General features: G+C 43.9%; 1 protein-coding gene across 1 annotated transcript; it reads right to left on the bottom strand.

The window, feature by feature from the left end:
• Positions 1 to 5,406: 5,406 nt before the first annotated feature.
• LOC149290481 (KRAB domain-containing protein 5-like) lies at positions 5,407 to 16,634 on the bottom strand. The gene is made up of 4 exons (XM_089489230.1): positions 16,535 to 16,634; positions 12,246 to 12,410; positions 9,133 to 9,253; positions 5,407 to 6,667 (listed from the first exon to the last, which is right to left on the bottom strand). The coding sequence occupies exons 2-4, from the start codon at positions 12,315 to 12,317 to the stop codon at positions 6,633 to 6,635; spliced, it is 228 nt and encodes a 75-aa protein (XP_089345356.1). The 5' UTR covers positions 12,318 to 12,410; positions 16,535 to 16,634; the 3' UTR covers positions 5,407 to 6,632.
• Between the last annotated feature and the right edge of the window lie 607 nt (positions 16,635 to 17,241).

Raw genomic sequence — 17,241 nt, 5'->3', positions numbered from 1 at the left:
CTGGGAAAGGAAATTAGTTTACATATCAAAACCCATGGCTTCCCCTTGTTTCAGTGGGAACCTGTTATTTGGATCCCATGCTAAGGCCATACAGCTACTCAGGTCAAGATGCACTTTTGATATCAAGGTGCAGGTCAGAGCCTATCATTTAGATATATTAAAAGGTGCAGATCAATGCCTATCACTACTGGGGGGGGAAGTATATAAAGTGAATTCCTTACCAAAATAAACACACAAATAATAATAATAATAATAATAATAATAATTTACTTATATCCCGCTCTTCAACCAAGGCTATCAGAGTGGCTTACAAACTGTTAATTAGACATTTCCCAGATACAAGAGAATATTTGATTATACAACATTTTTGTGGAGATTTGGGATATCTGCATTGCATATGTAAACAAAAATAGACACATCTCCCTTTAGACCTCCTGCATCTATTTGTAGAAAGGTACACAGGTCCAAATGATTTGTCTTGCTGGGTTTTCCTATCTGACATGATTTGGAAATCGTTGTCGAAAGTCATTTGTTTGTTTATTACATCATTACCTTTACGTGTCTGTTATTTCTCAGTGTTATGTTTATTAATACAGAAGGAGAAGGAGAAAAACTGCAATCAAAGAGCATGCATTGTTGTTTTCCAATTACAAAAGAGCAACCAGTAATACCCTGATGACCATGTGAACCAGATGTGTCACCTACAACCTGCCCCCAGAAAACAATGTTCACATCAGGTTCAGACTCTCGCCTTCCAACTCTTGCTTCTCCTGCTCCGGCAGGGAATTTTTATTAAAGAATAGGTGAGATTTTCTTTTCTTTTTGTTCTTTATTTTCCCATCCAAAGGTCATGTTAGTTGAGAGATACAAAAGGCCACAGGAGAAGCAGCTCCAAGCCCGAGTTCACTACCTGCTGAATTTAGTCCAGAAATGGAGGAGAAAAAGGACTGTGTGAAAGATACAAGTGAGGCCAGTTGTGCCAAAAACCCACTGGAGAAGCCAAGAGGAGCTGGACCAGGTCTTTTGCCTTCGAAAGAAGTTTTAGCATCAGCTTTTGCAGACTTGATCTCCTTCGGCAGATGCAAGGAGTGAGAGGGTGCTCCAGAAGGATCTAAGGTCTTTCTTGGGCACCTGTTGACTCCATGCATTTGAGGACAGAGAACAAGTCTACAAAAGTTTATGCTTCAGCTTCTTTTGCTCAGTTAGTCTCACAGGTGCCACAAGATGGCAATGCAATTTAAGACAAGAGTGATTTAAGTGGGCTTAATCTGTATTTTAAATTATGGCAAATTAAAAGAAGAGCCAACAGCCTTTTAAAACAATTTGAAGCGAAACACATGCAGAAATTTGAATCAAATCCAATGGTCCCTGGAAGTACAGCTCAGGACTGGCAAAGCCTCGCGGAGGGCAGCAGAGGCGGGGGCCCATTGCTCCTCCCCACCATGGGCCCCTACTCTCCCCCAGCTGAGAGACAGATGGAGGCCAGGGGAAGGGCAGGAGGAGCAGGAGCAACAGCACGTGCCTGTCACCCCCCTAATTTCCCCCGGCTTCTAGCTGTCTCTTCCTGCCTTGGAAGCCCCGCCTCTGATGGTGGAAGCCCTGCCCATGGATGGCAGAAGTCCCACCCACAGAGGGCAGAAGCCCCACCCCCGGCACTCGGACCTAGAAATGTTCGCCATCACCGCAGAGGAGGCCAAGGCAATGCAAAATGCAGGATGTCATGGTGACCCCAAGTTGAGCCTATCATGGGGTTTTCTTGTAAGATTTGTTCAGAGGAGGTTTGCCATGGCTTTCCCCTGGGGCTGAGAGCGTATGACTTGCCCAAGATCACCCAGTGGGTTTACATGGCCCAGCGGGGATTTGAACCCTGGTCTCCAGATCCATCGTCCACAACTGGAGGCCAGGGGAAGGGCAGGAGGAGTCCACTACTCCACCCTGGCTCCCATGGTCTACCTTGCCAAGCTTTATTGTCTTTTTCTAGTGATTCAGGTTTTCACGTGACATGAACAAAGTATGACAGGCTCAGCTTAGGATGGGTTACACCTTGCTTGAAAGGAGCACATGTGAAACGGATCTTGGAGTCTTAGTAGACACCAAGCTAAATGTGTCAACAGTGTGGAGCAGCAGCCAGAAAAGCTAGTATGATTCCAATATGAATCAGCAGGACTCTAGATCATAGGAAGTAATAGTGCCACTGTATTCTGCTCTGGTCAAGCCTCCCCTGGAATCCCGTGTCCAGTTCTGGGCACCACGATTCAAGAGGATGTGGACAAGCTGGAATAATGTCTCCAGGGAAGGATGAGTGAAGATGATCAAAGATTTGGAAACCAAGACTTGTCCACAATACAAAATATATACCTTTATTGGCCACCCAAAATGGGGAAAAAATTGCATCGTGCAAATTTTCAAAGCTTCACTGGCTTCTTCGTCCGGCAGAGATGCTAAGATATTGAGTTATGTGACACTGGTAGCCAGAATCTTAATAGCATCGAAATGGAAAGAGTTCAATCCTTTTGGTGCAAGATTGGTCATTAAAACTATTGGAAATGGCTGAAAGAGACAAATGGATATGTCTCATGCATTTGTTTATTTATTTATGCTCTGCCTTTCTCCCAATGTGGCTTCGCAAGATAAAACGCCTTTAAAACAATAAAAAAACCAATTTAAAATAAGACCATTAAAACAGTATAAAATTAAGGTTAAAAACATACAAAAGTGAAAACGCATTATCTAATACATTTACCCCATATAAAAGCCATGAAACCCGAAAGCCTAGGGAAACTTGTCAGTATTTGGGAACTGGTAATGAAATATTTAAGTAACATGTTGGGAGAAATGTCAACTGTTGGTTTTCAGGTTTAAGTAAGAGAAGCTGTTGTATAGTTATTCAGAATTTGGCATGATCCATATATTTAAGATAGATCCAAAAGTCATTTGTATGTAAGTAACAGCACTGATTCTACATTGTAGGTGCAGCCTTTATTATTATCTATTATCATGTGTATATAAGAAAGGAACATTACCAAAAATATGTATAAACACCAAGCATAGATATCTCAGGAAGGAGAGAAAGAATGAAAGGAATTCTTATTATATATTTTATGTCATTTTGTATGTCATGTCATTAGTTTATGTTATGTTTTAGGTTACAATAAACACATAAATAACTGTTGTTGTGTGCCTTCAAGTCATTTCTGACTTATGGAGACCCTATCAGGAGGTTTCTTGTCACACTTCTTCAGAGGGGCTTTGCCTTGATCATCCTCTGAGGCTGTGAATGTGTAGCCTGACTACGGTCACTCAGTGGCTTTCATGGTTGGGCTAGGATTCGAACCCTGGTCTCCAGAGTCATAAACCAGTGCTCAAAACACTTTGTGATGGAGCCACAGGCCTACATGCTGCCTCTGATGTTACTCAGGCCCTGTACACACCGGCCATTAAGACCGGCATAGGGGCGGTGTCAGGGCATAGTGTTCTTAAGTTGCATGCCCAACTCTGTCTCTCAGGACGCCCTGATGCCATGTGCTGCTCCGCATGACACAGCCCCAAACAAGTGCTGAATAACTGTGGCAATGCAGCTATGGTGCCCTTTCAAGGGTGCAAAAAGGAGCTGCATTTTGCACCCTTGAAAGGCCAGATCAGGGGCACGGGGTGAGCCTGCCGCAGCCCTGATCCATCGCAAAAAGGGGCGACTGCAGGCCATCCCTTAGGGATGGTCTGTAGAGCTTCTCAGTTAAGATGATAGTGAAGGATCTCAATGCAGGCAGAGGCCATTCCCCTTCTTGCTCATATGGACAAAGAGCAATAAAAGACAGATAATAAAGCTGCACCTACACTGTAGGATTAATGCAGATTGATGGCTCCATGCTTTGGAATTCTGGGGGCTATACTGTATATACTCATAGAATCATAGAATCGTAGAGTTGGAAGAGACCACAATGGCCATCCAGTCCAACCCTATTATGCCATGCAGGAAATCTCAATCAAAGCACCCCTGACAGATGGCCATCAAGCGTCTGTTTAAAGACCTCCGAGGAAGGACACCCGACTGCGCTCTGAGGAAGGAGTGTGTTCCAGTGTTGAACCGCTCTTACTGTCAGTTCCTTTTTCCTAATGTTGAGGTGAAATCTCTTTTCCTGGAGCTTGCATCCATTGTTCCGGGTCCAAGTCTCTGGAGCATTAGAAAACAAGCTTCCTCCCTCCTCAACATTACATCCCTTCAACTATTTAAACAGGGCTGTCATATCATCTCTTAACCGTCTCTTCTCCAGGCTAAACACCCCCAGTTCACTAATGTGTTCTTCATAGGGCATGGTTTCCAGACCCTTCACCATTTTAGTCACACTCCTTTGGACATGCTCCACTTTCTTCACATCCTTTTTAAATTATGGTGCCCAGAAGTGGACACATTATTCCAGGGTCTTTCCTCTATTCCAATTTCCAGGGGGGAGGGTGCTCCTCAAAGACCTTTTTATATTTGGATCACGATCCCCTCCATGGCCATGCCTCTCTCTAAGGGACCCCCCCCGCCCTCTTTTTTCATAATAACCCCCAAGTACCTGGGCCCCAAGGAATCCTCCAAGGAGGAGGCAAGGAAGGAAAGAGGGAGAGGAGGCCTGGCAGCCCCATGCCTTTCTTTGAGGAAAGAGGGGCTTCCTTTCTTCTTATAACCCCCAAGCCCCCCCCCCCAGAAAATCCTCAAACCATTCCTCTAAGCGAATGAGGTTGTCCCCCATTTCCATCCCTCAGAACAGACATTGGTCTGAGACTGCACATGTGCACATACATCCAAAGGCCCCTTCTGATCATGTGCAGGGATCACCAGGGCCTTACTGTTGCTGCTGTTTATTCCACTGGCGGCCTTTGAGGGAAGGGAAGGAGTGTACCAGGGTTCAGCAGCCTCCTCTTCCTTCCTTCCTTCCTCCCTTCCTTCCTCCCTTCTTTCCTTCCTTCCGTCTTTTGAGGAGATTTTGAAGAGGCCGCAATGGAGCCCAGGAAAGGCAGGAAAGGAAGGCTCTGCTTTGGAAATAGTCTCTCTGTGTATACTGTATAGACACACATGATAGATAGATAGATAGATAGATAGATAGATAGATAGATAGACAGACAGACAGATGTGTGTTTGTCTCTGCTGTTCTTACAGCTGGCAATGGAGCTGAGGATTGAGGAGAGAAGAAAGTGTCAGTTTTGTGCATATTCACAAATTCTGTGCATCAAAGAATCCAGTGTGTTGAAATAGCAAAGACCGTTATTGAAAACACATATCAGAAATATGTATAAGCCAGAACTGCCCAGAATATATTGAAACCCCAAAACCTAAAACGCCACCTTCTACCAAACGTAGCCCCCACCTACAATTCCCACCATCTATCCCCCATTATTAACCAGCCCCACTTTGCCATCCTTCTCACACGCACAATCTCTCCCTGCCCGATACATTTGAAGAAACGAGATCCCTTTCTGTTAGTACTGGTCCCCAACTTTCTTCAGCCAACATCCCACAAATTCTGAATGCTATCATTGCTATTCTAGCTAGCTGCAACAAATCCCAGTCCCCCATCTAACTAACATAAACCATGACCCATAATCCCCAGCCAAATTTATAACCCAAAACAATTATCTATACTAGTAGCAATTAAAGCCTAAACTTAACAAAACATAACTTTAAAACATAAACAGACATATGGACAGAAAAAAATGTACAAATAAAATCATGAGGGCCTTTTCTTATCACTGCCAGATTGAAACAGTATTTTTGTATTCCTTCACTGCTTGGATGTGTGTGGCTCCTCTCCTGTGTGGCCTCTCTGGTGATTGAATAGGCCTGACCTCCAAGAAAAGCATTTTCCACACTGCTGGCATTTGTATGGCTTCTCTCCTATGTGGACTCTTTGGTGTGTCAGTAGGGTTGACTGCCGAGAAAAACAGTTCCCACAATGCTGACATTTATATGGCTTCTCTCCAGTGTGGATTCTCTGGTGTGTCACTAGGTATGACTTCAAAGAAAAACAGTTCCCACAATGCTGGCATTTGTATGGCTTCTCTCCTGTGTGGATTCTCTGGTGTGCCATTAGGATTGACTGCCGAGAAAAACATTTCCCACAATGCTGGCATTTGTATGGCTTCTCTCCTGTGTGGACTCTCTGATGTTTCACTTGGGCTGACTTGTCAGAAAAACATTTCCCACAATGCTGGCATTTGTATGGCTTCTCTCCTGTGTGGATTCTCTGATGTTTCAATAGGTTTGACTTCAAAGAAAAACAGTTCCCACAATGCTGGCATTTGTATGGTTTCTCTCCTGTGTGGATTCTCTGGTGTGTCATTAGACTTGACTGCCGAGAAAAACATTTCCCACAATGCTGGCATTTGTATGGCTTCTCTCCTGTGTGGATTCTCTGGTGTGTCACTAGGTGTGTCTGCTGAGAAAAACATTTCCCACAATGATGGCATTTGTATGGCTTCTCTCCTGTGTGGGCTCTCTGGTGTGTCACTAGGTTTGACTTCTGAGAAAAACCTTTCCCACAATGCTGGCATTTGTATGGCTTTTCCCCTGTGTGGACTCTCTGGTGTGTCAGTAGTTTTGAGTGCTGAGAAAAACATTTCCCACAATGCTGGCATTTGTATGGCTTCTCTCATGTGTGGACTCTCCCATGATTGACAAGTTCTTCTGTAAAGAAGGATAATGACAGATAATACTGAATATCAGAGGTAAGGGAGGAAAGTGTTAGCCCAAGATTTAGCCCTGTGTTTACTCCTTCCTATTTGATATTAAATTAAGTTGGAGTCAAATTCCAATAACTCATTTGCAATGGCAGAGTAAGGGGGCTGGGACCTGGACTCCAATTTTGTTGAGGGTCAAGTGCCAGGGAGCAGCCTTAAAACAGCATTAAAACATTATAAGACAGGCATAGACTACTGATGAGGTTTGGAGGTAGGGTTGCCATAAATGAGGAGCTCCGAACCGGGACAAATGTAGGACAAGGCTTAAAAATGTAGGACCATTTTTTTAAAGGTCCTACATTTTAAAACATTGTCCTCCTCCTCCTTCCTGGCTTGGGAGGAAGCCTCGGCCTCCTCTCAGGCCGGGAAGGATGCAAGGGCTGCTCCTCATCCCGGCGATCACCGTGGTGGGAAGCAGCCTCCTCCCGGCCCCCACTCCCTTTCCCGGCCTCTGTGGAGGCTTGGGCCTCCATAGGGGCTGGGAAGGAGGGAGGAGAGCGCCCGCGATCGCCGCGATCGCCGCGATCGCGGGCGGCCCCCACTCCCTTTCCCGGCCTCTGTGGAGGCCCAAGCCTCCATAGAGGCCGGGAAGGAGGGCCAGGGCCGCCTGTCATCGCGGCAATCGCCGCGGTGGCAAACGGCCTCCCCCTCCTTCCTGGCCTGGGAGGAAGCCTCGGCCTGCTCCCAGGCCGGGAAGGAGGCGGAGGGCGGCCCTCATCGCGGTGATTGCCGCGGTGGCAAGCGGCCTCCTCCTCCTCTCGGTCTGGGAGCAAGCCTCGGCCGGCTCCCAGGCCGGGAAGGAGGCGGAGGCCGCCCCTCATCGCGGTGATCGCCACGATGGGAAGCGGCCGCCTCCTCCTCTCGGTCTGGGAGCAAGCCTCAGCTGGCTCCCAGGCCGGGAAGGAGGCGGAGGCCGCCCCTCATCGCGGTGATCGCCGCGATGGGAAGCGGCCGCCTCCTCCTCTCGCTCTGGGAGCAAGCCTCAGCTGGCTCCCAGGCTGGGAAGGAGGCGGAGGCCGCCCCTCATCGCGGTGATCGCCGTGGTGGGAAGCGGCCGCCTCCTCCTCCTCCTCCCTGGCCTCGCTGGGGCCCGGGAGGGAGCGTCTCCGCGGCTGGAGCTCCAACCGCGGAGAGCCCTCCCAGGCCTCAGAAAGGCCTTGGAGCCGCCGCCGCGGCGGAGGTGGCCGCGGTGGGCGGGGCCGTCCCGGTTTGGGCGCCAAACCGGACCAGGACCAGGATGGCACCGCCCAAACCGGGATTGTCCCGCCGGGGGGCGGGATATGGCAACCCTATTTGGAGGAGATCTCAGGGGCAACCGCACATTGTATTGCCGGGGGGGGGGGGGGTTTGAAATAATGTTTTGCCCCCAACATCCAACAGCATCTGTTTGGGGAAGAGGAGGCCATTTTGCCACTGTTGGGCCCTCTCTGAGCCATTGCAGGCCCAAAGGAGGGCTTTCCCCCACGAAGACTCTCCAGAGCCTTAAAAGGATAGAAGAAGGGCCAAAAATGGTAGGAAACTTGCTCAGGGATGTGCTGAGTACCATTTGGGTGTGAAAAGCATTAATCTCCATGGCTTCTTTCCACAAAATCCTAGAATTGGCAGTTTAGGATGGAGTAATTAGAATCCTTAGACACTAGAGAGCAATAGTGCCTCACTGAAGTACAGATTCAAATATTCTACAGGATGTTGCTATCACAATTAAACTAGGCTTGACAGGGATCTAGGACTCCCAGTAGACCACAAGTTGAACATGGGCCAACAGTGTGATGCGGCAGCTACAAAGGCCCATGTGATTCCTGACTACATCTATACAAGAATAGTTTCTAGATCAAGGGAAGTAATAGTGCCAATCTATTCTGCTTTGGTCAGGCCTCACTTGGAATAATCCTGTGTCCAGTTCTGGGCCCCACAATTCAAAAAGGATGTTGACAAATTGGAGCATGTCCAAAGGAGGGCAACCAAAGTGGTGAAGGGTATGGAAGCCATCAAGCTCTATGAGGAGCAGCTTAGAGAGCTGGTTATGTTTAGCCTGGAGAAAAGAAGATAAAGAGTGGATATGATATCCATGCTGCTACAGAAAAAAGGAGACACCACAATGGATGCAAGCCACAGGGAAAGAGGTTCCACCTAAACATTAGGAGGAACTTTGTGACAGTAAGAGCTCTTTGACAGTGGAATATACTCCCTTAGAGTTTGGTGGAGGTCTTTAAAGAGCAGCTGGATGGCCATCTCTTGGGGGTGATTTGAATGTGTATTCCTGCATGGCAGTAGGGGGTTGAACTGGATGGCCCTTGTAGTCTATTCCAAATCTATGATTCTACAATTCTAGTGGAACCATAGCGACATGATAACATAGTATGAAAAGGCCCTCAGTCTTTATAGAAAGAGCCATGGATTCAGGTTCCTTACCTACAGAAGCCACATTCTCATAATTGTCCACCATTACATAATTGTACAAAAGTTTCTGTTTCTTCGTCAACAGATTCCATTCATCCTCGGAGAAATATACTGCCACATCTGCAAAGGTCACCTGAAATAGAAAATAGCCCTCATCCAGAGAGTGACTCAGCAAAAGGGGAAGAAAGCACATGGTTCATTCAAATATTATTTCACCACCTCAGAATTCAGTCCAGGAAATAAAATTTAAATTCTGTTAGCAAGAAAAAAGCTACTGCCTTTTTTATTTTATGCAAATATATATATCTTTTTTTTACAATGTTTATAACAAGATAAATAAAAACATATATCAACAAGCTATAAATCTGTTATATATTAGGCTTATACCTGATAACTCTCCACAAGAAACTGTATAACTTTATCTTTTAATACAACATCTTATTCCCCTATCTCTAGGTATGAATAGAAAGGTTTTGTTTCTTGTACCTCTAGGAGTCCAAGTAGACCACAAGTTGAACATGAGTGAACAGTGTGATGCGGCAGCTAAAAAGGCCAATGCTATTTTAGGCTGCATCAATAGAAGTATAGTGTCTAGATCAAGAGAAGTAATAGTGCCACTGTATTCTGCTCTGGTCAGGCCCCACCTAGAATATTGTGTCCAGTTCTGGGCACCACAATTCAGAAAGGACATTGAGAAACTGGAGCGTGTCCAAAGGAGGGCGACAAAAATGGTGAAGGGTCTGGAAACCATGCCCTATGAGGAACGACTTAGGGAGCTGGGGATGTTTAGCCTGGAGAAAAGAAGGTTAAGAGGTGATATGATAGCCCTGTTTAAATATTTGAAAGGATGTCATATTGAAGAGGGAGCAAGCTTGTTCTCTGCTGCTCCAGAGAACAGGACCCGGAACAATGGATGCAAGCTACAGGAAAAGAGATTCCACCTGAACATTAGGAGGAACTTCCTGACAGTAAGGGCTGTTCGACAGTGGAATGCACTCCCTCGGAGGGTGATAGAGTCTCCTTCCTTGGAGGTCTTCAAGCAGAGGCTGGATGGCCATCTGACAGGGATGCTTTGAATTGGATTTCCTGCATGGCAGGGGGTTGGACTGGATGGCCCCAGTGGTCTCTTCCAACTCTATGATTCTATGATTCTATGATTCTATGATTCCTTACCGAGCAGCCGCTAAATAAAGTCTGACAGCTTCCCAATCCTTTTCCCATTTAACCATATCCTTCTTGTTTATTAAGCTGTTAATCTGTCTAGATCTTTCAATTCCCGGATTTCGTTTTGCCAAGTCTCTATTTGTGGGGTTATTATAGGTAATTTCCAGTTCTTTGCTATTATCCCTCTGGCAGCCGATATTAAGTATAATAATATTTCCCAATATTTCCTTTCTTCCTCTGGGTCTAGTAATATGGTCTTGTTTAACAGATATATTTCTGGTCTAAACTCAAAATCTATTTTTAATATTAACTTTATTTCCAAACGAATCTTGACCCAAAAGACTTTATATTTGCGCATTGCCACCACATATGCAAATATGTACCTATTTCTTTTTGGCATCTCCAACACCAGTTATCCTTTAATTTATAATTTTTTCTAGTGAGAATGGTGTTTGATACTTTCTATTTACAACTTTAAATTAATTTTCTTTTATTGTTTGTGCTACAGTAATTTTTTTTGTTTTTAATCTAGCTTTCCCCCATTTTTCCAAGTCTAAATTGTATCCCAAATGCCCATTTTATCATCGAATCTTTAATTTCCACTTCTTCAAGGGATCTCTTCAGTAAGATGTTATATATTTTACATAATATATTTTTTCAACTGCTTTCATTAATATTCATTATATTCTTTCTCAAAACGAAATAAACTCTCATCCTTTGTAAATCTGGCTTGGTAGACCTATTGTGACAAGGTCTATCATGCACATGATGAATTGGGCACAAGGCCATGAAGGTTCATGTTGCCAATCTGTTCCTTTTAGTTGGTTTCAAGGTGCTACAAGATTCCTTTGCATACTGTTGGACATGCTTTGAATGTGATTTCCTGCATGGCAGGGGTTGGACTTGATGGCCCTTGTGGTCTCTTCCAATTCTACGATTCTATGATTCTTTCTTTAAGTTGAATATAATTCAACCAATTCATATGGCCTATTTTAGTCATGATTTCTTCCTTTAATCTTAATATAACATTTCCTTCATTATCATGAGTTCATATGTCTCTGTACCTTATCCATTTCTGATTCTTTCCCCATTGGCCTAAAAAGCCTCTTGTGGGGAAACCCAAAGTGGAAGTCCAATGTAAAACATTTTTTCACAGTTAGCCAATTATTAATTAAAGGTTTCCTCAACAGATGTTCATTAAAGACTTTGTCCCATTGTGCCCATCATATGAGACGTATACAAAAAAGCTACTGCCTTTGAGATCCAGTTTGTCTTGAATCTTTTAAATATAATATAAAATATAATAAAAAATATAATTTAGACCATGGCTGGGATATTGATGATGGATTAGGATACTAACTATCCCAACACATATAGTATGTTTAGCCACAAAAGTATTATGGTGCATTTAGCCATTTCTTGCCAAATTTTGGAGGCAAATGTCATTTTTAAAAACCTGTTCTGGGGAGGATGCTGGACTTGAGGTCCACTGGGCCCACCCTCAGTTTAGATTCAGAGATGGTCTCCCATATCCCCAACATTTCACAGACAGTAAAAGCAAGGCACATGTGGACAAGCAACACCAGAAGGTGGTGAGGATGGCCAAAGTTGTTTATGAGGAAGATCACACAAGCTATGAAGGGCACAGTAGTTTGCTTTTGCCTCAGCCTCCTGGCAAGGGAAGACCCTGGCAACCTATCTCCTCTCCTATCCCCCCTTTTGGGTTGATGGGGTGCAAACTCCTTGGAAGTCATTTTGCAGCAACACAAGAGAGCTGAGGAGAAGGAGGAAAGTGGGAGGAGGAGAGAGAAACCGGGACATTTTTGAAAGCCTCTGAAAAAGTGGGGTGACAGAGGATTTACCAGGACTTTCTCTGCCAAACTGGGACAATATGTTCTCCACTTGTTTTCATGAGCTGCCCCAGCAGTGACACAAATGAAACTAATAGGATGTCAACTCACCAAAGAGTTGTACTTCGACAGCCTCTTTTTCTTGGAGCCCAACTCCCTCTGCTTGGCCTCTGTGTTGGCCATTAGGTGGGAAGGGGGTCCTGGTGGCCCTGCACTTGGGTCTCTTCCAGCAAAATATTTCACAAAGCTGTGTAGAAGGAGGCTGAGATGAAGTTCCTGAGAAAAGAGACTAGGGTTAGGCTTCATTTGTCAAGAAGCCCTACATCACTCAAAGACACAGAGAACAGCATGCTGCTAGTGAGATACGCAGGTGACATATGCCTCCTTTGGGCCAATGCAGAGATGGACATCCCCTTCCTCCCTCTTCACCAAACAAAGCCCCCTGGACCTAGCATAGATTCACTGCAGCTCCCTTACACAACAGATACTCCATGTTAAAACACTTTTGACGTTGCTATGTTGCGCAGCACGTGAGGCAACACGTTAACGTATGGTGCCAGATTCTCCACCTTGACTGCAGTCAGTAGCTTGTGAGCTGAAGAAACACCTGTCGCTTTCTCAATGTAATCTTCTCTCAGATGAGGCTTTTATTCCTATAAGAAGTTCCACTGTGTACAACACTATATACATCGACACCATCCACCATCCACACCAGTAACAACCCACTCTGAGGCACACACCGTCTGACTCTTCCTCAGTGACAGTTGAGAATGACAGTTGACAGTTGCATCAACATTCCAAGGATGCACTGTTTAAATGGTGACACATCTAACTGCCACTAGAGCTGTCAATGACTTCCACAACAGCTCCCCCTAGAGGCCACATGCATGTCATTTCCTCAGACCTGTTCACCATGGTCCTGACACTCCATGCCTTGTGAGAGTGGAGGGGGGTCAGGGGATGGGGAATGGGAGAGGACCCTGGCTATGTCCCTGTAGCTAGATGTGAAATGAGCGCATCATCTGCTGAAACCTCCTGACCTCCCCAGTGGCCCTCAGAGGAGAATGCCTTCCTTTGGCTTCTGGCTAGAGAAACACAGCTGGATGCTTCTCCAATGCCTCGCACCCAACACTCTCATCAGGCATGGAATGACCATGGAGCATGGCTTCCACAATTCCACTTTTCATTTTGTATTCCTTCCAATTTCACATCTATTTTAAACCTCTCCCTCATTTGACGATAAAGATACCAGTGACAATCTAGGCCAGATTCTTTAGGTTCTTCTTGTGTTTTGATCTCTAGTTTTCCTTGCGATTCTTTCAGGACATCCTTGTATCTTAACCATTTAGTTTAATGGATACTTTTCCTCCAGAAAAGAGCCTCATGCGGCAAACACCATAAAGGTATTTTTGGACATATTCTACACTTGTTTTCCCCCAGATCTTCAATAGAGCTTTTCTTACTAAATGATTTGTGCTTTCTTTATGAACTTTCTCTTTACCGTAAATTAGGAATCCATGCCACTCAAATCTTAAATGTTCACCCTCCAGACATAACAATTGTTCATTCTCTAACAAAACCCATTCTCTAATCCAAACTAAACAACAAGCAGCATAATAAAGTTTTAAGTTTGGTAAACCCAGCCCTCCTCTACTTTTGTCATCACAAAGTATTTTCGTTTTTATCCTGGCTCTTTTTTAATTCCAAATACATTTTGAGATTTCCTTTTGCCATAGATTCAAGGGTTTTTCATTCTGGATGATGGGTATTGCTTGGAACAGAAACAGCATTTCAGGAAGGAAACTTATTTGGATCAGTGACATTTTTCCTAATAGCGATAAGTGTAATTTCCCCCATTTTTCTGAAATGGATATGAGTTTTTATGTGTTAAATTTATTCCTAGATATTTAACTTTCTTTCCCTCTTTAAATCCACTAATTTCTTCCTGCATTTGTTCTTCCTTTTCCCCATATTTTTTGTTATGAATGTTGTTTTGTCTCTGTTTACTTTTAGTCTTGAAACATATTCCAATTCCACTATTACATCCATCAATTCCCTTGTGCTCTTTTCTGGGTTCCCCAGGGAATACAAATGTCATCTGCACAGACTCTCATTTTAAAATCAGTTTTATTTATTTTTATTCCATTGATCTTATTTTCTAATCTTATCCTATTATTCAGTGCTTCTAGGATCAGAATAAACAAAAGGTGATAGTGGGAAAGCTTGCCTTGTACCTTTAGAAATCTTAAATTCCTCTGTTTTTTATAGCTAACAGTTAGTTTGGCTCTTTGATCTTTATACATTGCCTTTATCCATCTATAATAAGAAGCTCCTATTTCCATTTTTAAAGTGTCACAAATAACATATCCCATCCTAGGTTATTGAAGGCCTTTTCTAAAAAGATAAGTGTTTTTTTTCGTTGTCCTTTTGAAAATATTCAATTATATTTCAGACGTTTTGAATGTTATCACTGACTTGTCCTTATGAATACAGTGTTTAAGAACTTTTTTTTGAGTCTATGGGCCAAAATCATAGAAAATAATTTATAATCCATATTTAATAAGGAAATTAGCCTATAGCTCTTTACCTCAGTTGCATCTCTATCTTCTTTTAACAGCAAAGTTATATTAGCTTGTTTCCATGTTTCAGGATAATGGTTTTCTTTGATGGCATTTACAGGAAGAAATACCTTTAAACCCTTTGATCTTTTTGCTCAATATGACATGTAAACTGAAAAAGGAAGTAGCTAAAAGATTTCCCAGACTAATTTTGTAGATGGTCACTCACAGTATTGGAAAAACATCCAAATTCCTAAAATAGAGGAGTGGATAATTAAACTAAGAGAAGCAAAGGGATTGGACATTTTAACCGCAATCATGAGGGATAAACCAGTTGAGAAAACTAAAGAGGACTGGTCATGCTTTGATTTATTTTGTAATACTAATTATTGATTTACAATCCCAGATATCATATGGAAAGTGTACATGAACATTAGAGGTTTAACACGTATTGATACCTTGTAGGAATTTAAGTAAATTAAATAAAAGGGTCATCTTAGCTTAACTTGGAGGTAACTTAATAGTACATTTCTGACAGTTTAGTATATCAGGATGTTATTTATTGCATGTTTTATGTGTATGTTATAGGTATTTCTACTTTTTGTTGTTGTAGCTGTATTTGTCATGCAAATGTCTTGGTATGTTGTTTTTTTCATTTTTGTTTGTAAAGGATTGTTTATAAATAAATTACAAAAGAAAAAAGTGGCTTCCAACCGGAGTATTTCTGTAGTTCAGATACAGCCTCAGTTGGTTATAAAGGACAGAAGAACCCAAGTCGATTTTTTATCCTGGTAAAAATGGTTTTGCTTTTTAAATAGAAGCAGTTTGCTTTTCTGTCTAATCCTTATTTTTGTTGTTCTTGTTTGTTTCTATGTTTGTTTGTTTCATTCTTGGTAATATGAGTTATTCTGGTCTGTCTCCTTCCTTCTTGCCTTAAAATCTATTAATAAGGAAACTGGGGGGACTTTAAAATTCCCAAAGGAGCCACTTTTGGCCTTTTTTGGGGGACTAGCCTCCTCTTAGAAGCCAAACCCTGATGTTTGTGAAGAAGAAGAATAAGGCTTGTATTAAAACTATGCTCCCCATTTCTGATCCCTTTTAAAACCCTTGTTCCCCAGAAGGAGCAGAGCTTTGTAATAAGAAAACCCTCTCAGAAAGACACAAAAGACACACAAAGAGACACACTTCCTTCCTTTTGGCCCAAGGAGCCTGGCCTCCTTCTTGCTCTGGAGCCTCAGGAGAGAAAGAGAAGCCAATGGTCAGTTCAACTGAGGCTCAGAGAAGGTTCTGGAACATTATTCCTCACAGTCACAAGAAGCACAAAATGGCCCCCAGAACACAAAATGGCAGCCTCTGCCTGAGCGCTTGGCAGTTGACAGTTTGAGGCTTTCAGGGAACCCAAAATGGAGGATGAAAGGGCCCCAAAGTCAGAAGGGACCCCAAACAGGATTCCCAAACCTTAACAACACCTAAAATCTTTCCTGATCCTATAATACAGAGACTCACTGAGATGCTCTTGCCATAATTGTCCACTTTTACCAGGGACAAAATGTGGAAGAAATTCAAGACCAAACTGTAGGACAACTGCAGGACAAAACTCAGCCCAAAATGTAGGACATTGAAGAAAAATGGTGGACCTTAAATGTCCTACATTTTGAGCTGAGTTTTGTCCTGCAGTTGCCCTACAGTTTGGTCTTGAATTTGTCCTACATTTTGTCCCTGGTAAAAGTGGACAATTATGGCAGCCCTATCTTTATAAATACGTCTTTCCATGTCTTTATAAATAAATAAAATTTAATAATACTAATGCTACTACTAATAATAGTAATAATAAGTTACAACCAGGAGATTTCTCCCTGTGGCTTCTCCCCCAGAGGCCTCTGCGTATGCTCAGGAGCCCCTTCTTCTTCCCCTTCTTCTTCCTCTGCAGAATCCTCCAGAGGTCTCTCTGCTCCTCCTCCTCCTTTGGCTCTTCCTCTAAGCCTTTCTCCTCCTCCTCCTCCTCCTCAGGTCCTTCTTCTAAGCCTTCCTCCTCCTCTTCCTCAGGCCCTTCCTATAAGCCCTTCCTCTTTCTCTTCCTCCTCCTCCTCCTCCTCAGGCCCTTCCTCTAAGCCTTCCTCCTCCTCCTCCTCTTCCTATAAGCCCTCCTCCTCCTCCTCCTCTTCCTCTAAGCCTTCCTCCTCCTCCTCCTCCTCTTCCTCTAAGCCTTCCTCCTCCTCCTCTTCCTCCTCCTCCTCAGGTCCTTCTTCTAAGCCTTCCTTCTCTTCCTCTTCCTCTTCCTCAGGCCCTTCCTGTAAGCCCTTCCTCTTCCTCCTCCTCCTCCTCCTCAGGTCCTTCTTCTAAGACTTCCTCCTCCTCTTCCTCAGGCCCTTCCTATAAGCCCTTCCTCTTCCTCCTCCTCAGGTCCTTCTTCTAAGCCTTCCTCCTCCTCTTCCTCAGGCCCTTCCTGTAAGCCCTTCCTCTTCCTCCTCCTCCTCCTCCTCCTCCTCCTCCTCCTCCTCCTCAGGTCCTTCTTCTAAGCCTTCCTCCTCCTCTTCCTCAGGCCCTTC

The sequence above is a fragment of the Sceloporus occidentalis genome, unplaced genomic scaffold (genome assembly GCF_023333645.1).
Source record: "Sceloporus occidentalis isolate IW3139 unplaced genomic scaffold, rSceOcc1.0.p SCAF_39, whole genome shotgun sequence".
Lineage (NCBI taxonomy): Eukaryota > Metazoa > Chordata > Lepidosauria > Squamata > Phrynosomatidae > Sceloporus > Sceloporus occidentalis.
This window is presented reverse-complemented; position numbering and strand designations above follow the sequence as displayed.